Source organism: Artemia franciscana, chromosome 12 (genome assembly GCF_032884065.1).
Source record: "Artemia franciscana chromosome 12, ASM3288406v1, whole genome shotgun sequence".
Classification (NCBI taxonomy): Eukaryota; Metazoa; Arthropoda; class Branchiopoda; order Anostraca; family Artemiidae; genus Artemia; species Artemia franciscana.
The window spans coordinates 1,384,623-1,411,255 of record NC_088874.1 but is presented as its reverse complement, the minus strand read 5'-3'; the positions used below and the strand labels follow the sequence as shown (position 1 = coordinate 1,411,255).

At 35.1% G+C, this 26,633-nt stretch overlaps 2 protein-coding genes across 4 annotated transcripts in view; both read right to left on the bottom strand.

The window, feature by feature from the left end:
• LOC136033561 (ras-related protein Rab-23-like) overlaps positions 1 to 26,633 on the bottom strand; it is a 130,608-nt gene that overhangs the window by 90,438 nt on the left and 13,537 nt on the right. The window contains exons 1-2 of one of the 2 annotated variants that reach the window (XM_065714316.1): positions 13,080 to 13,098; positions 4,606 to 4,715 (exon numbers count right to left, since the gene is read on the bottom strand). In XM_065714316.1, the coding sequence (XP_065570388.1) occupies positions 4,606 to 4,653 (48 nt within the window). In that variant the 5' untranslated portion in view covers positions 4,654 to 4,715; positions 13,080 to 13,098. Of the gene's footprint in view, positions 1 to 4,605; positions 4,716 to 13,079; positions 13,099 to 26,633 lie in introns of those variants that run through there. The other variant, XM_065714315.1, reaches the window with a different exon arrangement.
• LOC136033559 (uncharacterized) overlaps positions 11,177 to 26,633 on the bottom strand; it is a 108,797-nt gene continuing 93,340 nt past the window's right edge. For both annotated transcript variants that reach the window (XR_010618942.1, XR_010618941.1), the window contains exon 15: positions 11,177 to 11,460. The gene's annotated coding sequence lies outside the window, so the exon portion shown is untranslated. The remainder of the gene's footprint in view (positions 11,461 to 26,633) is intronic.

Here is a 26,633-nt window from a genome sequence, read left to right as displayed (position 1 = left end):
AAACCAATATTAGAATATTGGAAACTACAATGATGACAGTGGTCAAATGTGGCTCAGAAGCATGGGCGCTCCAAAAAGCGGATGAAGATTTGCTAGATGTTTTCCAGAGGGATTGCCTACGGATTGTTCTGGGTATCTGGCTGACTGATCGTATTTCAAATAGTAGGGTGTAGGAAAAGTGCGGTTCAATCCCGATTTCTAGGGTAAAAATAAGAGAAAGTTTCAAATGGCTAAGGCACGTTTTGTGGATGAAGGATTGCAGATTGCCAAATATTGTCCTTTTCAGCCAACCGTCTAGAGCTAAACGGAAAACAGATAGTCCACAGTTAGGGTGGGAGGATGTCATAAACAAAGATTTAAAAGGAATGAGAGCTTCCTGGGAGGGTGTACAGAGGGAGGCTTTGTTTAGACTGGGTTTGAGGAGTAACGTGCGTAGCTATTAGCCTCAGGAGGTTTGGTTCTGCGGTGAGTTGTTAGTAGTAGTAGTAGTGGCATTGAATATTATAAATATTTTAATAAACAAATACTAAACTCGTGAAAAAATCAGGGCTGGCCCAGAAGTATTACGGTTTCTGCCAATTTTTTCATGTGAAGATGTTCTGGCGGAATTATCCGTGGGCTATTTTCCATGTGTTTTAATTTCTGGGAAATAACTTCCACGGAATGGGGCATCTCTGGAGTGACCGAGAAACCGAATAGAGATTAAAGTCTTACTCAAATGAAAGGTTGCTCAGGAGAATTTTCTAGGAGGAATCGTCCGCATATAGGGAGGGGAGATTCTCAGCGATGATGGAACTGCCTGGAGGGAATTTGACGGGAGGAAGGTTTACTTTACGTTAAATGAAATTTCACCAAAGGAGATTTTCGTGAGGGTGAATCCCCTTCCTTACCTTGCTGTTTACCCTAAAGTTTGACTGCTTGTACCAATTTTTAAAGAGTGTTTACTGAAACATTGGGGCTTTTTAATTAGAATAAGAAGCTTTTTCAAAAGCGCTAACAGCTTTAGCGTAAAGAGTAAGAAAACAAGGAGGGGTAAACCCTTCATATATGTAGGGCTCCCCCCTCCTTACCTTGCTGTTTACGCTAAAGTTTGACTGTTTGTTCCAAATTTGAAGAGCGTTTACTGAAACATGGGGGCTTTTTAATTAGAATAAGAAGCTTTTATGAAAGTGCTAACAGCTTTAGCGTAAAGAGTAAGAAAGTGAGCAGGGGGCAATCCTTCATATAAGGAATAAATCTGCCAAAATTAATTTGCTTATTTTGTTTTATTTCTCATGTACGGTGAGCCAAATTCGAATCTGCATCTGCATTAGTTGAAAAACGTCCAGAAATTAAATAAGAAAACAATTTTTTTAAGTGAAAGTAAGGAGCAATATTAAAACTGAAAACAAGCAGAAATTATTCCGTATATGAAAAGGGGTTGTCCCCTCCTCAACGCCTCACCATTTACTCTAAAGTTTTTATTGATTTACAAAGTATAGTTGTGACAGAGTCAAATTTTAGCGTAAAGAGTGAGGCGTTGAGGAGGGAACAACACCTTTCATATAAGGAATAATTTCTGTTCATTTTAAGCTTTACTGTTGTTCCTTACTTTCAGTTAAAAAAAACTTGCTTTTTTCATTTAATTCAAAAAAAGAAAAACCATTGGCCTATTGCTTACAAATAGTATTTGTAATTGGGAAGTAAACATACATTTTTGATAGACGATTTTTTCTTGCGGAATTTTCATTGGTGGGACGTGGGAGATGCCCCCTCTTAAATAGTTCGCTCTTTATGCTAAAGTATGACTTTATATCCCAATCATTTATGAACAAAATGTGAAACACAAGGTTAGTTAAATTAGAACATTCTAAACATTCTTAATAACATTTACAAAATTCACAAAATAAACATTTACAAACTTTACAAAATTCTGCTCTTAGAACATTCTGCTTTTTGCTTTTTTCTCCTTTTTTCTAAATAACTTTAACGGGAAGAGCGAGGTACTGTGGAGGGGATGACCTCCCTCTATCGTATTAGTTCAATTTTTCCTTTTTGATTCTTACTTTCAGTTGAAAAAACCTGCTTTTTTGCTTAATCACGAAAAGGCTAAAACGATTCTCATCAGAAAACATTGAAATGCCTCTGATTCTGAATAGCCAAAAATAGCCAGTAGTTTATTTTTCTTTATCCTGAGGCTGAGCCCGTGTAATTTCAAATCTAAATTTTTAATGGTAAGCATTTATGTCATCGAATCTTGTTTTTTTTTATTATTCAATGTTTGGAAAAAAGTGTGCACAATACTCTTTAATTACAATTCTTGTTATTGAACTTGGGCAAAGTGAAGAGTTAATTCATTTTAGCAAAAAAAAAGAAAAAAAAAATATCGGAGATATCGAAATCTTTATAACAAATATAGAAAGCGAAAACATCGGTACATCGTTTAATCAAATTATCGCCTAACACATCCAATTTAAAGCGAAACATCTCATCGTAAAACTTATCTAATAACGGACTTGAAGCAAAACAGTAATTCGCTTTGGATGCATGAAGTAATTGCCTAAAGGCAGTTTTGCCTCTGCATCGCCTTTGTCAATGTAACGTTAATCAGCTATGCAAGGGGAGAATGTAACGTAAATAATGCAAATAAGGTACACAATTTTAGGGGTTTTTGACCATAACTGATCTAGGGTTCAGAAACATTTTTGACCCAAAGCTACTGGATACCTGTTTTAAGGTACTTAAAAGTGCAGAGAGTATGGCAAAAACCAAAAAGAGAAGTTGTAATGATGAAGGATGACAGATTGCCAAAGATCGTTCTTTTGGTCAATCATCGAAGGCCAAGTAAGAAGCTTAAAGTCCATGAATGTGGTGGCAGGAGGTTGTTAGGAAGGGCTTAACTTAAATTGTAACTTCTTGGGAAGGTGTAAAGAGGGAGGCTTTGAATACATTAAAATGGACGAAGAGCATGCGTAGCTATGTTGGCTTCAGTTGACTTGATGCTATAGTAAGCTGTTAGTAATAGTAGTAATAGTAGCAGCAGTAGTAGAAGATGTAACAGCAGTAGTACTAGTAGTAGTAGGCACATCAGCTTAAACTCACTTAACCTGACAGTATTTTTCTCGCCAGCCTTAGCTTATTTTGTGTACACTAATTCTGCGCTGCAAATATTTCTTGGAAACAAAAAATGTCAACTCGTTATCATTTTAGAGGCATTTCAGGCTTAACTGCATAATATTGCGTATTCATTGCATCAATTATCTGATATTCTCTGAAATTCTTTACTTTTTCAATGAGGTTACCAGTTGCTGCACTTCGAGTAGTGCTAATGGTCCTTACCTTCCTGTGTTACATCGCCGAAGACCCAACTCGATACGTTTCCCCTTCTCTCTGGTTAAAACCTATGATGAATATATTGGCATTTGGAATTTGCTAGGATTCATCTTCAATTTCCACGTAGAAAAAGAAGATACTAACAGATGCAAACAGGGGAGCAATTTGCAATTGGAACGGATGGGTACTGCCTTTCCAGACCCAAGTTTCCTTCCGGGCCTCAATTCCCCCCCCCCAGCTGAAATTTAGCTTATGCAAAGATTCTTGTCAAAATTAAGATAAGCCTGCATAATTAAAGTATCCAGAGGAACAGGCTAGTTTTCTCTAGCATACATTTTCCTTTATGGTTATATATTACTCATTTTTCAGTTTTCTTTGTTACTTTCTCTTGATTTGGGACAAATTGCTCCAACTTCCCCCCCCCCAGGATTTTGACGAAATTAGGCCACTGGATCCAAGGATGCCATATGCCACTTGTTATCACCTAGTGCGATTAGGCACATGCGCCAAGGTTTGGCCACCCCTGCGGTAATAGCCACTTGAAGGTTTATTGCTACTAGTAACATCCCACGTAACAATTATGCTGAGAACTCATATTTTAGCTTCTATTACAAAACCAATTTGAAACAATGACATGTATTCAAGTCTCGCATCATATTTACTGTCTAATAAAATTTTCTATAAGCAAAAAACTCTGCAAATCTAATTCAAAATAAAGGCATGCACTTTTCATATGAAGATTAAAATACATTCAAGGTCTTAGTTCAAGCTCTTCAAAAATGTCAAAATTTTACAGTTTATCCCTTAATTTCTTATATTTTTCATAAAGCCTGCATAAATTTCGCATTTGTTTGGATTTAGAGCTAAGCAAAATAACTGTCCATAAAAAAAAGATAACTAAATAATCCACTGGTTTATTGGTCTTTTCATAAGGGTTTATAATTGAGGGGATTTACGGCAAAAGAAAATAATGGGGAATAATGATTTTAGCATTGTGAATCAATTAATAATAATGGGGCGGTGCAAAAGGCAACGTATAATGAAAGAAAAATAATAATAACGTAGGTACAGGGACATAACCAGGAGAGATTGTGTGAGGGACATAACCTCATCTAAATTCAATTTTCTTGAATTCATGGGTACTTTTTTAAAATTATCAAATAAATCTGTTTTGTATGATAGCCCCCCCTCTCTCTCACAAAAGTCTTGGGTACATATCTTAATAGGTAGCAGTCTGGTAAAGAAAACATTCTACTCTACATGCCTTACTTGATAATTTTAAATAAAACATACCTTGATAGCCACTTCAAGATCTTCTTCCCGCATAATATCCCACGCCATGATTATTCAAATAATCCGCTATTTGCTTTATGCCAAAACTAATTACTTTTCATTGTATAAATCTAAAAAAGGATAATATTCAGTCAGAGGTTTCATTAGTGTGAGAGAGGTCGTCGATGAAAAAAAGAACATAATTACCCTGACTAAGTTTTCTTATTCATCTATGATCTTGCTTAAGAAATTTAAGGTCAATTACAAAGGCCTTGAATTTTATACATTGTTTAAAAAGAGGATAGACAGTGATGTCACTTGTCCTAGAAATTGTCCTGTCTAAGAAATTCTATAAGCATTAGCAGTCTAGTAGCTGAACATTGTCTTCGTTTGAATTTATGTTTGTTCTCTGAGATTATTCAACTATTAAGGTACTATATCATAGTTCAGCACTATGGTCCTGAACCTAATTAAATAAAAAAAACAAGTTTTTTTAAATGAAAGTAAGGAGTGACATTAAAACTTAAAACGAACAGAAATTACTCCGTATATGAAAGGGGCTTTTCCTCCTCAACGCCTCGCTCTTTACGCTAAAGTTTGACTCTTTCTCTTAACTCTACTTCTTAAAACAGTAAAAAACTTTAGCGTAAAGAGCGGGGCGTTGAGGAGGAAAAGCCCCTTTCATATACGGAGTAATTTCTGTTCGTTTTAAGTTTTAATGTTGCTCCTTACTTTCACTTAAAAAAAAACTTGTTTTTTTATTTAATTTCTGGACGTTTTTTAATTAATGCATGTTTTGATCTTGGCTCTCCGCACATAAATAATTAAACGAAATTTGCAAATTATTTTTTTTTTTTTTGGCTAAATGGCTTTCTCATAGTTTTAATCGGGAGATTTTGAGAAAAAAGGAGAGAGGGAGGAAGCCTAGTTGCCCTCCAGTTTTTTGATCACTTAAAAAGGCAACTAGAACTTTTAATTTATTTACGAACATTTTCATTAGTAAAAAAATATACGTAGGCCTAATTTAGGAATTAACTTACGTAACGAACTTCTAAATTCGTATGTTTTTATTGCGTATATGAGGGAGTTCACCCCTCGTCGATACCTCGCTCTTTACACTAAAGCTTAAATTCTGTCCCAATTCCTTAAGAATGACCCTTGAATCACAAAGGCCGTAGAATAAATAGTTGAAATTACTAAAGATACTTTAGCGTAAAGAGCGAGGTATTACGAGGAGGTAAACCCCTCATATGCGCAATAATTTCTGCTTGTTTTAAGTTTTAATGCTGCTCCTCAATTTCAGTAGAAAAAAACTTTTCATATTTATTTTTCATTGTTTTTTTAAATAATGCTAAAAAATCCTGCGCCCCCTTCATTGAAAGTCTCTTCCCCCATGAGAAGTTTTTCCATGGAAAGATCCTCCCACGTAACCCCCCCCCCCCAACTCAACTCTCCCTCCCAAACCAAAAAAATCCCCCTGAAAACGTCCGTACACTTCCCAGTAACCATTACTATATGTAAACAGAGGTCAAAGTTTGTAACTTGCAACCCCTCCCACGGGGACTGCGGGGGAGTAAGTTGTCCCCAAAGACATAGTTATTCGATTTTTCGACTATGGTGAATAAAATTGCTATCTCAGAACTTCGATCCGGTGACTTTGGGGGAAAATGAGCGTGGGAGGGGGCCTAGGTGCCCTCCGATTTTTTGGTCACTTGAAAAAGGCACTAGAACTTTTGATTTCCGTTAGAATGAACCCTCTCGCGACATTCTAGCACCACTGGGTCGATACGATCACCCCTGGAAAAAAAACACAAAAAAAAACAAATAAACACGCATCCGTGATTTGTCTTCTGGCAAAAAATGCGAAATTCCACATTTTTGTAGATAGGATCTTGAAACTTCTGCAATAAGGTTTCCTGATACGCTGAATCTGATGGTGCGATTTTCGTTAAGATTGTATAACTTCTAGGGGGTGTTTCCCCCTATTTTCTAAAATGAGGCAAATTTTCTCAGGCTCGTAACTTCTGATAGGTAAGACTAATCTTGATGAAAGTTATATAATTAAAATCAGCATTAAAATGCGATTCTTTTGATGTAACTATTGATATCAATATTTCATTTTTTAGAGTTTCGGTTACTATTGAGCCGGGTCGCTCCTTACTACATTTCGTTACCACGAAGTGTTTGAAACCTGCTTTAGTTTGGTGACAAGAAGATGGAAAGCAAATGAACCAAAGAAAAATTTTCCTTTGAAGCCGAAAGAAGACCGTTTTAGATTCCAAGCGCTGTTTGTTCAGAAAAAGATTTTTATCTTTTTCACGTGGAATTTTCACTCCAAATAATGACTGAATTTCCTTTTATTAGAAAAAACATTCTCAAATTGACGACAGGGAAAATGAGGCTGTTTGAACAAGTTAAGGGGAGTTTTACACAGCCATATTTATCATAAAAAGTTAGAAATCCATTATTCATTGAAAAAGACCTTCATATGCAGGTAAGTAGTTCTTGGTAGTTGTATGCTCCAAATAAAAAAAAAAGGAAAAAGAAGTTGGTTGAAAATTAGTGAGCTGGCCTACAAGCTTAAACTTATGACACCCATCAGCTGAAAAAATTGAAGGTGTACTCGACTGTGGGAATGGACATATTTCTAATATTTGAATTTTGCGGACGAAAAGCACTGTCAAACTTAAATAATTAGTTTCACTTATTTATTTTCACCATTCAACGTGGCAACATTGACAAAAACGTAGTACTGACCTTCTATGAAACAATCAGAAGAAAAATCTTTGAAAACTGCAATTTTTAGTTATGAATTTATCTAACAGAAGTTAAGGTGGCAATTTTTTTTTATGTCCCTTCCCTTAATAGGATTAAGGGAATTAAATTAAATTACTTAAATTTAATTTAATTAAATTACCTTAATTAAATTACCTTAATAGCTTATCAATAAAAATGGCTTATCAAAAGTACTACTTTAAAAAACCGAAAAAAAAAAATCGGTTTGAATTCCGGCTGCCTCTTTGTCTTTATTCTGTTATTTTGCATCGGAAGTTCAACGTAATTCAGTTCTCCAGCCCTTTACTTTCTTGAATGTAGCTTTCTGGTAAACACCAATTATGAGTTGTCAGCTGTGTTTGGTTTGTGTGGTATCAAAGGTCAATTATAACCTAATAGCTTAATTACACTTCACCACTTCCTTCTCTAAATTAGGGTATGCTATTATTGATGTGGCATTATGTGTTCACTGTTTTAGTGAGTTCACCCAGTTAAAGTAAAGGGTATTACTTAATGCAAATTTTTCTTATTGGACAGAGATCTATTAAACTAAAGCAGTTTATATTTTAAGTATTATAACCAGAATAGAATGGCTATTTTCGGAAAAAAAGGACACGTTTATGATACTTGCGATTTTAAAATACCGAGAAAATCCAAAATTAAGACTTTTTAACCTTCTGGCTCCATGAATTCATACTATTCATACCTCAAAACCGGGACATTCAGCCTATCTAATTTTGCTCGTTATACATTTATACAGATTTTTTCGTTGCGTCGCTTCTCTTTATTGTTTCCAATTGTAATCGTAAAAGGGAATACGCAGACAATACCACGAATTGTAAGTAAGAAGCAAAACTTCAATAGTAATCGAAACTCTAAAAAAACAAATTTTGATAGCAATAAATATATACAAAAAAATCGGCTTATTATGCTGATTTCAAATATTTAAGATTCATTAAAATTTAACTGATTTTCGAAAAGGGGGAAGATACGCCTCGTAAAATTCAAGGAATCTTAATGAAAATCCCACCATCAGATTCAGCGTATAAAAGAACCCTCTTGTAGAGGTTTCAAGCTCTTATCTTTACAAATGTGTATTGTATTTTTTTTGTACTTTTTGCCAGAAAAAAGGTCACGGATTCGTGTTTATTTTGTTTTTTATCCCCAAGAGTGATCGTATCGACCCAATGGCCGTAGAACATCAGGAGAGGGCTCATTTGAATGGAAATCAAAAGTTCTAGTGCCCTTTATAAGGGAACAAAAATATTGGAGGGCAATTAAACCCCTCCCACACCCTATTCCCCTAGATGATCCAATCAAAATTTTGAGACAGTCATTTGTTTAGCATAGTTGAAAATTGCGAAAAGCAATGCCTTTGGAGATAACATGACCCCCCCCCAGTCCTTAGGGGTAGGTCTTTAAGCAATAAAATATACACATTGTTTACGTATAGTAATTGATATTATGAAGTATGCAGACAATTTTTTTGGAAGGAGGGAATATTTTGTGCTCAGAAGTGTTTCCATGGGGATAAATTTCCATGTGGAGTGAAATTACTGAGGGCAAGGGGAAATCCTTTGTCATTGCCTATTCACTTGCATTTGGAGATATTCTAGAGGAATTGTCCAAGAGAAGTTTCCTGCGTGTTTGGATTTCCAGGAAATAATTTCCACAGAAGGGGTTATTTCCGGAGGGATCGAAAAACCATTAGAACTTAGTCTTTTTCAATTGAAATAATGCTAAGGATAATTTTTCAGGCAAAATCTTCTGCAAGAATTTTACGGGGAGGGGGAAATTTTCTGCGAGGACGGAATTGTCCGGAAGAGATTTTACGGGGGTGTGTATTTTACGTCGGAGAAACCTTCCAAGGAGGATTTTTGCTGGAGGGGACGGAATTTTTCATGGAGGGTGAGCCAGATTTATTGGCATTATTGGAAAACGATCTATAATTAAATAAAAAACGGGTTTTTTCAACTGAAAGTAAGGAGCAGCATTAAAACTAAAAACGAACAGAAATTATTCCGAATATGAAGGGGTCGTCTTCTCCTCTATACCTTTCTCTTAGTCGCTAAACTCCCAATTTTTTTAGAATAACTCCTAAAACACAAGGGCTGCTTAATTTGAATAGGAATTTTTTTTAAAGTGCTAAGAACTTTAACGCGAAAAGAATGATATTAAGGAAGGGGCAACCCCTTCATATAAGGAATAGTTTCTTTTCGTTTTGAACTTTAATGTTGTGAATTACTTTCAGCTGAAAAAACTTTTTTTTTTTTTAAATTCAATTTACCAACAAGCCCGACCAAACAGATGTAACACCCAATTTATCTGAATGCGATTGTCGAGGACGATAAAACAATCATGATCAATAAGGCTATTTGACAAATAAAGGCTAATGGAAATATACAAAAATTAACCAATAAAAGTTATATTGTTTGAATCAAAAGAAAATAAGGATTCAAATGATACGTCAATAGTCAATATTAATACCTTTAATTCAATAATAGCCATATTAACGCATAGTTTAGATTTATGACAGTGTTTTTCTTTAGCTACAGTAATCAGGAAAGTTGCAGTTTCTAGAGCTCCATGAAAATAAATATTTTTCGCTCATTTTCGGCTGATTTTTTCCACGCGTTCCTTATTTTCAAACTCTAAGACTGCCAGCCTTAAAACAACATAACTGCGTCTGAACGTCTTTTTCGTTAAAATTGGGTTCCTGGGTTTTTCTTTCTTTCTTAGACGTGTATGTTTGTGTAAGTTCCCACTTAACCAATTCAGAATCAGATTCCATTTTTACTGTCCATGGTTCTTTAAAGATTTCATTTTTTTTTTAGATTTAATTAGAAATTGTTAAAGCCAGAACGAACAAATTTACTATCAGTGAAGAATTGATGCTTAAAACAAGCATTAATTATCTTGAATTAATTTAGCTGACTTAAAACGAACACAAATTACCCAAAAAAAATTTGAGACTTGAGTGTTTAATTGCACTTTACTGAAAACAATATGTATTTGAGACATTTTCTCATCATAACATGACAAAAAAAATATCAGAATATTGATTAAGTTTCCAGATGAAAAAAAGCATTTTCTAGAATAAATTTACGCGTGATAATCACTTTAGTTTACTCTTTCAAAAGAAGACACATTTTTATCATTATTTCTTCCCTTCATTGAAAAGCACAGAGAATCGATAGTTACATAAAACGTTTAAAGCGTCAATTGGCACCTTTTTAAACAATATTTTTATCATTCAATGGAGAAGGAGTGACGTGGGGTTAGGACGGGAGAGGGTTAAGTAGCCGGTTCTTTATTTCTGATAATAGCTGTTCGTTTTAAGTTTTAATATATAATTCATTATAATTTATTTTCGTTTCAGGTTAAATATATTAATTTATTATAGTTTGTGATTATTTCGTTTGACTTATTGTATATTGTTTGCAGAGCAGCCCTATTAATTATTTCTTTTTTTTATTTTTATCAACAGGTTGAAGCTCGGTAACCGTAAAAGATGGAAATTGGAAACTTTTCTTTTATAGAGATGGTGACACAGAGAAGAAAAGTTCTTCTGAAGTTTGCGTCATTTTCTTTTTCTCCAGAAAGATGAGACATTTTGTTATAAAAAAAAATGTAACATCAAACATCAAATTACCCCCCCCCCCCCTCACAAACACACATGGCTATATGGCCAAAAATACAGGAGGAAAGAAAAACAAAAGATAAAACAAAAAATAAACTAGAAAAAAGAATAATAGTATTTTTATAGCCTAATAAAAGACGAAAACAAGAATGGAAAACACAGCTTTCTTAACTCTTAAAGTAAGTAAGTAAGTAAGCAGTTTTATTGTCCGAAAATTCACAGGAATTAAAACGGAGTATAACAAAGGAAAAAGAAAAGGAAAGTCACACTAGGGGACATCATCAAATTTATTTACACATTATGTATATTAGCAAAACTACTGGCACAGTATGGCTAACCACGAGTTCCCTCCTCCCTTGGCGTTTTTCAGAAAATTCTTGGCGATATGGTTAACACAGACTGTTGGATCGTACACACCATAATTACGCATGATATAGGAGTTACTCGTCCATGGTAGAAATCTCAAAAGGAATTAGTCTCAGAAGGGAAATATGCTTATAGAGAATCATTCTAAACCGGAATCGTTTAGAGCCTTAAATGGTCTATTTGAGCCATAAGATAAAACAAAATCTATATCCCTTTTAAATTTCTAGGAGCCAATTTCTGATGGGTCTAAGATTCCCCAATTCAGCTTTGATCAAATTTTGCAAATTTCCTATGCCTATACGGCTCTGTGTCAAACCTCGCACCATCTCTGTCAGCTGAGATACAGGTTCCTTTCAAGACCACACTGGCTATACGTACCGTCTTAGCGTTGAGGACGGCTTGGCGCTGAGAGGCCCTTACCGAAACATATATTTTGGTTTTTCGCTTCTTTTTTTTCGTCTGGCTGAAAGTCACCCTCGTTTTCTTCTTTTTTTAATTATATTTTTAATATTTTATGGTTTTTTCGTCCGAATCTAGGCTACAGGTTTCCTGTGGTGTCCTAAGTAACGTGGACTACCTTCACCGCCTCAATTAAGATGTCTCATAGTTCAGTGCTTTAAAAGCTATTCATATTATTCATAATTGTTTTTTCTCGGGGGGGTATATACGATAGGCAAACAAATGTAATTTACGAAAAGGGCAACTGAATTTCTTGAACAAGACTGTCTAGTGGTGGGGTTTTGAATTGGGCTCAAATTGAGGCCAAATTACGCAAACAGACGCTGCATCTTCCTTATCGTGTGAGATAAGTGTAATTGGTGAAATTATAAAGGGTATAAAAAGTATAGCAGCGAATATTTTTAAGGGGGGATGAAATCTGTATAATTTGCAAAAAAATTGTCCTAGTTTCTTCTCTGCTATAAATAAATGAGATGTTACCTTATGCATGTCAAAACAGCAAACCATCATAAGCAAAAACGAGAATTTGTGTAGACTAAAGAACAAATTGAAAACAGTTTTTGCAACAAGAAGAAACAAGAAAGTAACGCCAAAAATGAAAGTGAAAAAAAGCCTTTCCTAGCTGCAGGTACGTTTTATACCATTATGGACTTATTACACACTCGTTTGAACGACTTTGTGTCAAGCAATACGCTATATGAAAAATGTAATCTAATCTCTCTTTCTAGGACTACAATCAACGATATATATGTCAAGATGTTGAAATCATGTTTTTCGGATATATATTGATGGGTTGCCAGTAGATGGGCTTTCCGGCAACCCGACTGGGCCCAGCGAAAAGCAAGTTGTCCCCGAATGGAGCGCCAGAAATCGTTAAAAATGATTTATGAGATCATAGCTAAGCATTTATGTGGTTTGATCGCTAAAACTCTGTCAAACTTGAATTTTTAGTGCATCTTATTTTTATCGAAGTTTTTTTTTTTTTAGCGAATTACGATTTTTTTTTTTTTTGCTACTTCTTATACGTCAAACACTCAAGTGCTTCATTTAATTAGAACCTGTTTCTTTGACGCAATCCTAATGAAATATCAAAAAATACGATAAAAATATAATATTTTAGAAACAAATTTGGGCTATATATTTGCACATTAGGGAGGTGGAGTAAGGTATAGCATGCAAATTGTGTTAGATAAAATTGTTCTGAACATTATTAAGTTAGAATTATTTTCTAGCTTCAAACTGTCCGATTACTTACTCATTTAATTCTTAAGAACGGCAAAATCTGCATCAACTCTGTAGTATGAACGTCATTCCTCCTCATAAAGGGAGATCAGAACGTCTTTCTACGTCAGATGTCTCACAGGCAAGCTTTCCACCACAAAAAGGGATTGCAGAATATTCACCAAAAACAAACCACCCCCGAGCAATAATCCTGATCAACAGGAGTATAGAATACAAGTTCCAATCATCAACAAAGAACAGTTGTTTGAAAAGGTTATTAGTTCATAAGTTCTAATTCACACCCAACATTCTTACATCTTACTTTCAACAAAAAAATGACATATAACAGTAAGTTTGCTTATGGGCAATGAAGCATGTCTGGAAAAAAAAAAGGGTTACGCCACAGTCAAATCTTGGAGGGCAGATGTACAAGACAGCAATTACGTGGTGAACATCTGTTATAACTTCTTTTGATCCGGCGTCATTCATTAAAAGCTTCTAAAACTGCTCGAGGAGGATAATCGAAATTCTTTCTATTATCCCTGGGCGTTGAACCTTAATGATGATGCGTCTTTTTCTGAAGCTAAAGAGGTGTAATGTTAATTGTGCTAGCATAATGTTTTAGTAGCCAAATGAACTAAAAATTAAAGCGATTCATCCTTTGTGACGGGACGAGTTGTTGAACTTTTAGCCATTTGAAATACTCCTAAAGCTGCCAGTGTCTGGCAACGGTGCCTGCACACGCAGCAAGCATGTCTGTACATGCCCGTTTGAAATGATTTTTTTTTCAAATAAGTGTAACAAAAACGTTTATTTATCTCTTGTGCAAGATTAATCTTTGTCATCTTTATATTTTATGGCCATTTTTGCAATAATTCCTTTCCTCATAATCAAGGGCACGTGAAACTTTTTCCAGAAGACTGGACGAGCCTGAAAATATTTTCTAGGAGAGAGAGGCCAAGGTTTGGAACAGACTCATATTTCTGAAGTGGTGTAACTTTATTCTTCTTGAAGTTGGATCCCCCTTGACCATACCAGTGGGTATCATTCCTCCGACCAAAATTTTTTTTATGTTTTAAAGTTGCAATTCTTTTATATAATTCAGCTCTTTTTGCAGCACTACGTAATTTACGGCCCTACAAAATAATAAATGTCTCTTACCTCAGATATATGACAAGAATAAAAAAAAAACATTAAAGGTATTTAAAACATAATATTAGGGAAATGTAAGGGATAATAGCCTAACCTTAATTTATGCTAAAACCCAAATCCGGGTTGACTTCTGGCAAAATCACGAATAGACTCCTTGCAATCTTAAATCATTGAATATCTTACCTGAACATTTCAGCAGATTATGTCAAACGTTTTAACATTTAACGATTCTGTAACGTTTTAACAGAATACCATCTTAACAGAAGTTTATTCCAAATACCAAGGTCATCAAAATGAAACATTGCTTGTCCCCTGGATTCATCTTAGGTCTATTTATACCCGAAAATCACATTCACCTAAGGTTTTTTTTTGGCTGTTTCAAATCGTGAAACCTTAATACAGTACCAAACCTCCGTCAGCTTGTCGCGTAATATATATACCATAAAATAATAATAATATAATAATAATATATAATAATAATATATATAATATAATATATAATATAATATATATAATAATATAATAATAATTTATACCATAAAAATAAATAAGCGAAACTAGAAAGTTAAATTTTAAGTAAAAACTCAAAACTTAACAGTATATTGGTTGTTAAAGGTAACTGCAACTTCAAAGAAAAGGTACACCCTCTTAGGTAGTTTGGTGTCATAAGATTTTAGCCTTATTTTGCTGATTTTTTACCCACGTTAAATCTGGCGCCTGCTGGCCTACTACAAAAAATTGTATAGGCTAATGTGTATAGAAGTCTTTTTTCGTTAAAAATAAAATTATTTAAGATATATAACGCTGTGCTAGCATCCACTTAACTAATTCAACCAATCGGATTCCTTGGTACTTTATAATAGGCATCTAAAGGCCCATTCACAATGGTATTTTACTAGCAAGATTCGGTCCATTCCGAAACTCAATGCTAGCTGATGCTAGTAATCATATTTAACCATTCGCAATAGATAATTTAAACACTGACATCGAGTAATACCGTAATTACCCCATCTCGGGTCTAGCTTAGTTCTTGTTTGACTTGTCGTATAATTGCCCTTGTGGTCAAATATGGTTCTGAACTATGGGCGCTCTGAAAAACGGAGGAAGATTTGCTAGGTATTTTCAAGAGAAAATACCTACGGATTGTTTTTATTAACTGACTGGCTAACCGTATCTCAAATAGTAAGCTAAATCAAAAATGTGGTTTAATGCCACTTTCTAGGGCTATAATGAGAGAAAGGCTGAGAGGACTAGGACAAGAGCTACGGATTAAAGACGACAGATTGCCAGAGATTGTCATTGTTCCCCAACCGTGTAGGGCCAAACGAAAAGCAGGTCAACCCCTTATAGCTATGATGTAAGGAAAGATTTAAGGGAAATGGGAACTTCCTGGGAGGGTTTAAAGAGAGAGGCTTTGAATAGATTGGGACGGAGAAGGAGAGTGCGTAGCTGTGTTGGCCTCAGGGGGCTTGGTGCTGCAGTGAATTGTTAGTAGCAGAAGCAGTAGCCTAGTCTGGCGAGATCCAGTAGCTCCTCTAAGTATTTCAATCTATTTTTTATTTCACTTTTCCGTTTAATGTTATTTTTCCACTATTCCATTTATTATCCAAATAAGGTTTGGGTACTTGCCAATCAGAAAATTATATGTAAGATTGTAATTGGTCCAGCCATAACTAAGTTCAATTCGATTAAATTTCGGTTTTGGTTCAGTCCAGATTGAGGCGCTAGCCAAATCTCGGCATTAATAAATTGGGCTTTAAGTAATTCTTCGTTTTCCCATAACAATGCTTCAAAGAAGCTCTAAAATTATAAATATTTGTATGATAAGAAACAGACATATGTGAGCATACAGGTATGGTACAATTTTATTTCTATCAGCCATGGGACATGATGTATAAAGGATGACACAAAACAGGTATGAAGTTGTTCTGATATACAACCGCCGAATCTCGTCAAGCAGAAACGAACAAGAGAAGACGCGATTCAAATTCCGACTGGTATGTCAGACTTTAAGCGGGATCATCGCAAATATTCCTAGAAAGTATCTTTAAAGAAGATCACTTAGTATATACTTTGAGTAAAGTATACCAATAGTAAATTTTGATTGCCGAAGATTGACCTTTTTGGCCAACCGTCTAGGGCAACACTGAAAGCAGGTTGTCCTCGTCTGGGGCGGGGGGATGTCACAAATAAAGATTTAAATGAAATTGTAATTTCCTGGGAGAGTGTAAAGACGGAGGCCTTGAATAGATTAGGTTGGAGGAGGAGCGTGCGTTGCTGTGTTGGCCTCAGGCGGCTTGGTGCTGCGGTGAGTTATTAGTAGTAGTAGTAGTAGTAATAGTAAATTTTGGCCAATGCTTCAAGATTTGTGGATTTTAAATAAAAAAATTCAGACGTAAAACATTTTTTTTGCCCTGTGATCCAAAATAGAAGCAAACAGAATATTCGTCTATTAAAGACTTTTTTTCTCCGGAAGATGTGAAATAAGAACTAGTGAAGCATGATTTGATTGCAGAGCTAAGCTTGAAATAACTTCCGAAAATATACAACAAAACATCAAAACTCGCTCTACTCCGGATGTTTGCAGGAAGTCTAATCAAAAGGATGTGGTCTATGTCCATGTGAATACTCCATTTTATGATTGTTTGATACCAAGGATGAGACTCTTTTTCCTATTGTTTTTTTTTTTTGCAACTATCATTCTCATTCTGGTTCGTATTCAAAGGGGAGTCAAATGGAGAGGAGCAGTTTTCTCTTAGATTAAAAAAAAAAAACATTTCTTAAGGTATTTTCATAAAAACCTGCCCCCCCCTACATTTTGTGAATTAACGCCCCAGCCTGATCAGTGGAAAGAATAAAGGCCTAGACTCTCCAAAATTGCATAATTTCTCAATATATTAACGTGTTTTTTACTTCTTCAGTTTTGTTGAATTTCCCCTTCCGCCTCTCCATTAAATAAGCTCTCGTGCCATACTCAATGGGCAATTTTTTGTGCAAGCTTATGAGGAGCTTTTGAGCCATTCTAGCAAAGTTCAAATTCCTTAAACTTAAATATTTAGATGAGCTCAAAAGACAGTGAGGGTTGGTACTCTTTCGAGAAAAAACTCTTTTTCATGTTTTCAACTCCTTGTCGAGCTCAACTCTATACATGATCTCAACACAATTTCGAATAACCAAAATTCATTTCAGAATCTGTCTTTGTTATGTTGGACATATTTAAAATAATTTTATACTTAACATTTTACAACCTCAAATTACTACTTTATGATTAACATCACTAATTACAGAGACACCAAGTACCGAGCACCGTGTGCTCTTTCTTGAAGACCAGAAAAAAACTGCTTGGCCCATTACCCTCACGACAAAGTTGTAACTCTCCATAGCCCCCTCACAAAAAAGAAGTTCCCTGAAAATTCATCTCGATCTCCCAGCCGTGAGACAAAGTAAATCATACTTCTAAAATGTTTAAGCTTTTACTGAAACCTACTGACTGTAGGCAACCTCTGCAATGATGTATATTGGCTGGCCTTTAGGCTTCTGGTATAAACAGGAAAAAATGTTTTTTTCGTAAACCTGCTTTTGATCACTTTTATTCGACATAGCCTTGTTAAGTGTTAATTTAAGAAACATTTTTAGTTTTTCCAAGGTTTTCTACTTCAGAACTAAAACGTTGAATTGCAAATTAACTTTGAACCAAAATTTAAATAATGATTCAAAATTTTCAATCAGCCATAGTTTTGTGCAGTAGCTCCTCAACTGTAAAAATTATTAGTTAGATCAAATAAATGGTAAGCACGCATATGACAAAAACCTTTGAAGTAGAAACTAAAATTTTCCGAGATATTTTTTTTTTTCAGGTAAATTATTCTCATCAGTATCGGAGAAAATACGAGTGGCTTCAATGCCACATTGATGAACCCCGCATGAGAAAAAAAAGTTAAAAGTGACAAAAATTACATTGCAGGCAGGCCCCACCCCCCAGTTCAACTGATCGAGGCTAACCATTAACCATTATTTTCTCCTATTAAAAAGGGAAGTTACATCTTTGGATATGTATTTAAAAATGAAGAACATGCAGGGGTTCTCATAAGCAAGTATTTCTCTAAATCCCAGAGTCATATTTTATTCATCAGAAAATAAAATATAAAAAATGTTACATTGCTGACAGGAATGACCCTAATCGACTGATTGAGGGGGCTCCAAAGGAAAACATTATTTTCAATAATAAAGACTAAAAATAACGCAAATAAACTAAGTGATGATATTCCTCTATGATTGTAGGATTTAGTAAAACTAGCGCTTTACTGAAAACACAAAACCTATGCATAAGAAACAAGAATAATTTTCTATACATAAAAATATACTAATGCATTTTGTTTCCAAGATACAATAAAAAATATATTGTTTTGCGTTTTAGGGGTTTCTGCCTGATTACCAATTATTGTTCTGTTGAATCTAAATAATAATGATTAATACTGAAAATATGCCCCTGGGAAATACATACCACCAGAAGATTTCGCAAAAAACACACTAGCAAACTTTTTCAAACAGTTTGTGGTAACGAACTATAAAGTAAAGAGCGACCCGGCTCAGTAGTAACCGAAACTCTAAAAAAACGCAATTTTGATACCAATAGATATATCAAAGGAATTGTATTTTTATGCTGATTTCAAATATATAAGTTTCATTAAGTTTAGTTTTACCCATCAAAAGTTACGAGCCAGAGAAAATCTGCATTATTTTCGAAAATATGGGGAAACACCCCCTAAAAGCCATGAAACCTTAACGAAAATCACACCATCAGATTCAGCGTATCAGAAAACCCTACTGTAAAAGTTTCAAACTCCTATATATAAAAATATGGAATTTTGTATTTTTTGCCAGAAGACAGATCATGGATGCGTGTTTATTTGTTTGTTTGTTTTTTCCCTAGGGGTGATCGTATTGACCTAGTGGTCCTAGAATGCCGCGATAGGGATCATTCTAACGGAAATCAAAAGTTCTAGTGTCCTTTTTAAGTGACCAAAAAATTGGAGGGCACCAAGGCCCCCTCCCACGCTCATTTTTTTCTAAAAGTCACCATATGAAAATTCTGATATAGCTATTTTATTCAGCATAGTCGAAAAACCTAATAACTATGTCTTCGGGGAAGACTTATTCCCCCAGAGTCCCCGTGGGAGGGACTGCAAGTTACAAACTATGACCATTCTTTACATATAGTAATGCTTATTGGGAAGTGTACAGACGTTTTCTGGGGGATTTTTTGGTTGGGGGAGGGGTTGAGGGGAGGAGGTTACGTGGGGGGATCTTTCCACGGAGGATTTTTTCATGGGGGAAGAGAATTTCGTTGAAGGGGGCGCAGGATTTTCTAGCATTATTAAAAAAATGAAAAAATAAATAAGAAAAGTTTTTTTTTCAATTGAAAGAAGGGAGCAGCATTGAAACAAAACGAACAGAAATTATTACGCATATGAGAGGTTCACCTCCTCCTAATACCTCACTTTTTACGCGGAAGTATTTTTAGTAATTTCAACTATTTATTCTACGGCCTTTGTGATTCAGGGGTGATTCTTAAGGAACTGGGACAAAATTTAAGCTTTAGTGTAAAAAGCGAGGTATTGACGAGGGGGCGAACCCCCTCATATACTTAATAAAAAAATACGAATATAGCAGTTCGTTACGTAAGTTAATTCGTAAGTTATGTAAATTTTTGACTAATGAAAACGTTCGTAAAAAATTAAAAGTTATAGTTGCCTTTTTAAGTAACCCAAAAATTGGAGGGCAACTAGGCCTCCTCTCCTGCTCCTTTTTTCTCAAAATCGTCCGATCAAAACTATGAGAAAGCCATTTAGCCAAAGAGAAAATTAATATGCAAATTTCGTTTTAACTATTATTTTAATTTCGAAATTAAAAATTTCGTTTAGAAATTAAATAAAAAAACAAGTTTTTAAGCTAAAAGTAAGGAGCGACATTAAAACTTAAAATGAACAAAATTACTCCGTACACGAAAGGGGCTGTTCCCTCCTCAACGCCCCGCTCTTTACGCTAAAGTTTTTTACTCTTTTAAAAAGTAGAGTCGCGATAAAGAGTCAAACTTCAGCGTAAAGAGCGGGGCGTTGAGGAGGGAACAGCCCCTTTCGTATACGGAGCACTTTGTGTTCGTTTTAAGTTTTAATGTCGCTCCTTACTTTTAGTTAAAAAAAACTTGTTTTTTTTTATTTAATAACACTTCAAAACGAGCTTGTCTCTCTGCCACATTTGTATGTTTAATGTGCTATGTATATATGATTGAAAAATAAACAAACCTGAATGGTTATGACTACGCACTGCTCTCGCTTAGAGCTCGTGAATTGTATAATTTTTATTGTTTAACTTTTTATGCCCGAATAAGGGTAGAAACAGGTATCCTGAAGGGGACGAGTAGACATTAGCCCCCTATATATTGTGATTTTTTTAAATTCTCATTTTTAAAATTACCTCCTACCTTAGTTTTCGATTGCAATTTTCAGGGAAGGTTGTGTCTTGTGCCTAAAATAAATAAAAAAAAAGCCAATCTTCTTTCAGTATTTGACCCTACATCTTCCTTTTTTGCGATTTTACTTTTAAAGAAAAAGAATAATTCCCCCTTCTTACATTTACAAAAATACACCGTTTTTGTGTTATCGTTTTTTTTTATAAAAAAAACAAAAAACATTTTTGCTCCTTCCCCTAAATTTTTGTGAATCTGCACCATTGAGCAACCATCTGCACCATTGCACCATCTGCACCATTGCATCATTGAGGGTAGATCAATTTTCCGTTGCCTTTTTAATAATTTACCGCAATCCAAAGGCTCAACAAACGCAAGGATATTCAAAGCTTCACCAATTTCCTTGGGTCTAATAAGCTCAAATTCTAAAAGTAATTATACCCAAGCCACACCATAGTCATACCGGTCAATAAATATTGCTAATTTTTATGAATAACTTTTTTTTCCTTGATTTAACATTCTACAGAAGAGGAAATTAAAAGGGGAAGAGGAAAAACACTGTTTTGAAAAACTTGTGTCAACACTATTTCGCTTCCAACTGTTGTGAACTAACACTATATCTTTGCATCTTGTCCCTATGCCACACTTTTACCTTAAGTATTATTTAAATAGCGACGAAGACCACACTGCCTTTCCATTGTTCCCTATTGTTCTTCTTGTTTTTTGGTGTGATCGGTCAAGTGAACTCTGATTGGTCAATTACAAACTTTATTCTTAAAGTTGAACAATGTCAAACACGAGCGATTACGAACAGGACAGGTAATTGGCGCTGCAGTCGTCTTTAATTTTGACTTTATCACCTAGTGTGACTATAATTTGGCTTGGGCATTACCCAGAAGTGACTACATTTAGAAAATTATTTCAAAAGGAAAGTTGTGATTACAGGCGCAAACAGAATGATAATGGATTTTATTAGTCGTGCTACTTAGTGATGCAAATGTAAAGCTTAAATTAGTCAACTGCCATTTTAGAAGAAGTTCTTAAAGATACTTAAGCGGCTAGATGACAATGCACTTCTATCATACCACACACTGGCACCTGTACTTTTTCCAAGGAAGGGGAAGGGGCAAAATCTCGAATAAGACGGTCTTTTCGAAAGGCATACTGCGCTTGCTTAATTTCTTACATACTCTGTTTTTATTTTTATCGGGAGTAAGGCGCGGAATCGCTCACCCAATATGATAAACTAGATTATGTAAGCTCAATCAATCATTTTATTCACACTAAGACGAATTTTATAACCACCAAGCGGTTACTTGGCAAACGAAGCTTGACTTTTTAGGGTTGACTCACGATGACTTGTCAAAATAAACCCGCAAACGCTGTAATTTGTAAGGCATTTCATTTAATTTGTAATGCTAAAAAGTAAAAAGATTACATGAAAACGCGTAACCATAGAATAAGTATTACTCTTTGCATTTCTGTTGCATTTCTCTTGCATTTGCATTTCGGAGCGTTGCGGGGGTAAATAATGACGTATATTCTTTTATTGCTTATTATTGTTCTTTTATTGTGAATGAATAAATATCTCTTTATCAAATATTTGGTCGTAACGAACAGCAAGTAAGGAGCAACCTGGCTCAATAGTAACCAAAAATCTAAAAAACGGAACCAAAAGATATATCAGAATAATCGGATTTTCATGCTAATTTCATCAAGTTTAGTCTTAATTATCAAACGCTACGAGTCTGAGAAAATTTGTCTTATTTTCGGAAAAAGAGAAAAGCACCCTCTATAATTCATAGAATCTTAATGAAAATCACACCATCAGATTCAGCCTATCAGAGAACCGGGCTGTCGAGCTTGGAAGCTCCTATCTGCAAAAACTTTTTCCTGTGGAGGAGTTAGCAGAGGGCCTCAAAGCTTTCGCTAGGAATTTGATTTTTTCAAAACACAATATATCTTAACAAACCAAGCTTATAATTTTGTTATTTTGAAGTAAAAAAAAAATGTTTTATGGACGAAATTACCGTTTTTACAGGACCGCCGGTAGTTTTATGACAATTTTTTTTTAGCTTGTCCGGTTCAAGCTACAGCACGTCTGATCTAACCCCACTAGGTGGGGCTGGTTCGGACATTTTGTCCATAATATAGATTATGAGAAAATTTGAAGAATAAAGATCTGAAAAAAACCTCAGGCATTTCTTATTCTGAGAGGTATCTAGAGAACATCAAATTTCAGGATTTCCAATGAGATGTTTTTGATGGGCAAATTTTGTCCAATCTACCCTGTATTTTTTATCCTAATTGATAAAAAACAACTTTATTAATCCACAAAAAGATTTGTAAACCTTTGAAGCTACAGCTTATCCTATAATATTGTAGCCTTGACCCTCATTCACCCTAATCAGTTTTTTCATCTATATATGCCAATAGTAAAGTATTTGGTATTATGTTTTGACGATATTAACGGCATTCCGTTTTATTCGTAGGTGTATTTATAGAGAAAAAAAAAGATGTGACAGAAAACGACTTTTCAAAGATGTTAAATATTAACTGAATTTACCAAGATGGAGCCAAGGCCCTTTATTTGAAGAAAGACATATCCAGATCAATTATTTTTTTTCTGGATGTAAAATCAGTGGTATTATTTGCACTTCGTTTCTTTATTGGTCCAAAGGATATCCCCCCACCAGTGACAGATCCATAGGAGGCAGGGGGCCCTGAGCCCCCCAAAATTTTTGTGGCGCCCTCATTCCTTGTTTTTAATTCTTTTTAAAATAAATTTGTCAATCTGGTCAGTTATTGGTTCTCCTGTCACATTGGGCCCCCAAGATTTTACTTATTGGCACCCTTGTCACATTCCCCCCAAGAGTTTGCTCTAGATCCACCCCTGCCCCCCTTCCAATTATATGTGAACCTTAAGATTTTCAGTTTAGTCTTTTAAAACATACAGCTAAGGGGGAAGGTTTGGAACCATTTTGGTTTTACTATATGCATCAATATGAATAACCATCTGATAGTTAAATTATAATTATTGCTAGAACTATGACCAGTACAACTAACACTGAAATGTAGTATCTCTCAGAAGGCAAAAATCGTACTATATAAATCCATGACTGTACTCAATACATCGGAGAATTATATAACATTCATGCACAAGGGTTTGGAGTTCCACTCTCTGACTGTGTGGCTGGGAAACAAAATCTATCATTCCCTATGGATTGCAGTAATTTATTTCAAGATAAATAATTTCAAAATGCTGATCATATATCTTATGCCATCAACTAAAATTTCTCACACGCTGACACCTAACCAAGTGAAGGAGTTTAACAGCGGGAGCCTTGAGGCAACATCTCAATAAGAAACAATTATATTAAAATAATTATAATATTATAAATTATAAAATTATAATAGATTATAAATAATAAATTATAAATTATAGTTTAATTATAAAAAAATTATAATGGCTTATAAGAAACTATGCGGAATGAAATCATTGATCAAACCAACTAGATGCGGTAAATGCTTAAAGTGGAGTTTTCTACGTACGATCCGCATCCATCCAAACCTATTCGACGCCTCCCTCCTTACACCTTCCCAAGAGGTTCCCTTTTCTCTTAAATATCCCCTTACGATATCCTCAAATCCTAACCGGGGAACGTTTGCTTTTCGTTTGGCCCTAGACTGTAGGCCGAAAAGGACATTCTTTAACAATCTGTCACTCTTGATTCGCTGAACATGCCCTAGCCATTTCAACCTTTCTCTCATTATAGCCTTAGAAAGCGGGATAAGCAGTTTTCAGTGGAATATATGTGATTAATGTTGATTTCACGTTCTGTAACATTATTACAATAACGTTGTTATGTTGTAGCGTTTCAATTAATACGCCGCCGAATAAGTATGTGCTGCTGTTTTTAAAGATTGCATTCAATCTGGAGCTCCAAAAATATTTTTGAACCATTTATAATATACTTTTGAACCACGTACCGTAACAGTAAAAGAGTACATAAGCTTAGAGAGGAGTATTCAGCCCCATTTTCCCCAACTAATTAACTCAGGTTTGTCATCATCATTCAAAAATATCTAACAGTTTTCACATAAATCACCTATTTTTATACTTTTTTCAAAATATTCTTCCAGCCTTTGAAATTGGCCCCCGTTCCTTTCCCTGGCATAAATTGTTGTGCAAGAACCCGACAGTAACACAGTTTCCAGTACCTTAGTTATTACCAATCGTGAAAAGTTGATTGCTAAGGTAAATCTATCCATGAGAGCTTTGATATTTCGATGTTATGTCTGATAGAAGTACCTAGTAGTGTCGATTGGTTTTCTGCATTCAACCTATATCTGTAACCTACTTCTCTATGGCATGACTCTCAGCGTTATTCATGACTTGATTATATGAGTGTCGACGTAGTAGATAGCTGTATCGGTAGTTAGCAAACTGAATAGACACAAATTATTTGAAGACAATACTGTTATCAGCAGACAACACTGTTTGGTGTTGATAGTTACCAGCTGTGTCGGTACTCAGCCAACAGAGTAGACACAAATTATCTGAATACAACACTTTTATCTGGAGATAGTTACCAGCTGTGAAGGTAGTTAGCCAACTGAATAGTCACGAATTATCTGGATATAAAACTGTTATCTGGAGATAGTTACCAGCTTTGAAGGTAGTTAGCCAAAGGAATGGACGCAAATTATCTAGAAACAGCACTGTTACCAGGAGACAACACTGTTATCTGAAGATAGCTACCAGCTTTGTCGGTAATTAAACGGAATAGACACAGGTTTCCTGGAGACAACACTATTACCAGGAGAGAACACTGTTACCAGAAGACATCACTGTTATCTGGAGATAGTCAGTTGCGTCGGTGGTTAACCAACCAAACACTGCTACTACTACTACTACAACTCATCGCAGCACCACGGCACACGAGGCCAACATAGCTGCACACGCTCCTCCTCCATTCTATTTTATTCAAAGCCTCCCTTTTTACACCCTCCCAGAAAGTTCCCATTTTTATGTTCTCTTAAGGACATCTCCCATCCGAATCGAGGACGACCTGCTTTCCGTCTAGAACTAGATAGTTGGCCGAAATGGACAATATTTAGCAGTCTGTCATCCTTCATCAGCAGAACGTGCCATATTCATCTAAGCACTTTCTCATTATAGCCCTAGTAAGCGCGATTAAACCACACTTTTCGTACAGCCTGCTGTTAGAAATACGGTCAGTCAGTCGGGTACCGAAAACAATTCATAGGCACACCACTCAGAAATTATTTTAAGAGATCCTTCTTTCTAGAAATTAAATAAAAAAAACTAGTTTTTTTAACTGAAAGTAAGGAGCGACATTAAAACTTAAAACGAACAGAAATTACTCCGTATATGAAATGGGTTGTCCCCTCCGTAGTCCCTCGCTCTTTACGCTAAAGTTTGACTCTTTGCCACAATTCTACTTTTTAAAACAATTAAAAACTTTAGCGTAAAGAGCGTGGGACTGCGGAGGGGACAACCCATTTCATATACGGAGTAATTTCTGTTCGTTTTAAGTTTTAATGTCGCTCCTTACTTTCAGTTAAAAAAACTAGTTTTTTTTATTTAATTTCTGAACGTTTTTGAATTAATGCATGTTTGATTTTGGCTCTCCGCACATAAATTATTGAAATGAAATTAGTATATTAATTTTTTTTTTTGGCTAAATGGCTTTCTCTTAGTTTTGATCGGACGATTTTGAGAAATAAGGGGTGGGGAAGGAGGCCTAGCTGCCCTCCAATTTTTCGGTTACTTAAAAAGGCTACTAGAACTTTTAATATTCAACAACGTTTTTATTAGTAAAAAATATACGTAACTTAAGAATTAACTTACGTAACAAACTTTTATATTCTTATATTTTTATTATGTGTACGAGGGGGTTTGTACCCTGGTTAATACCTCGCTCTTTACACTAAATCGTAAGT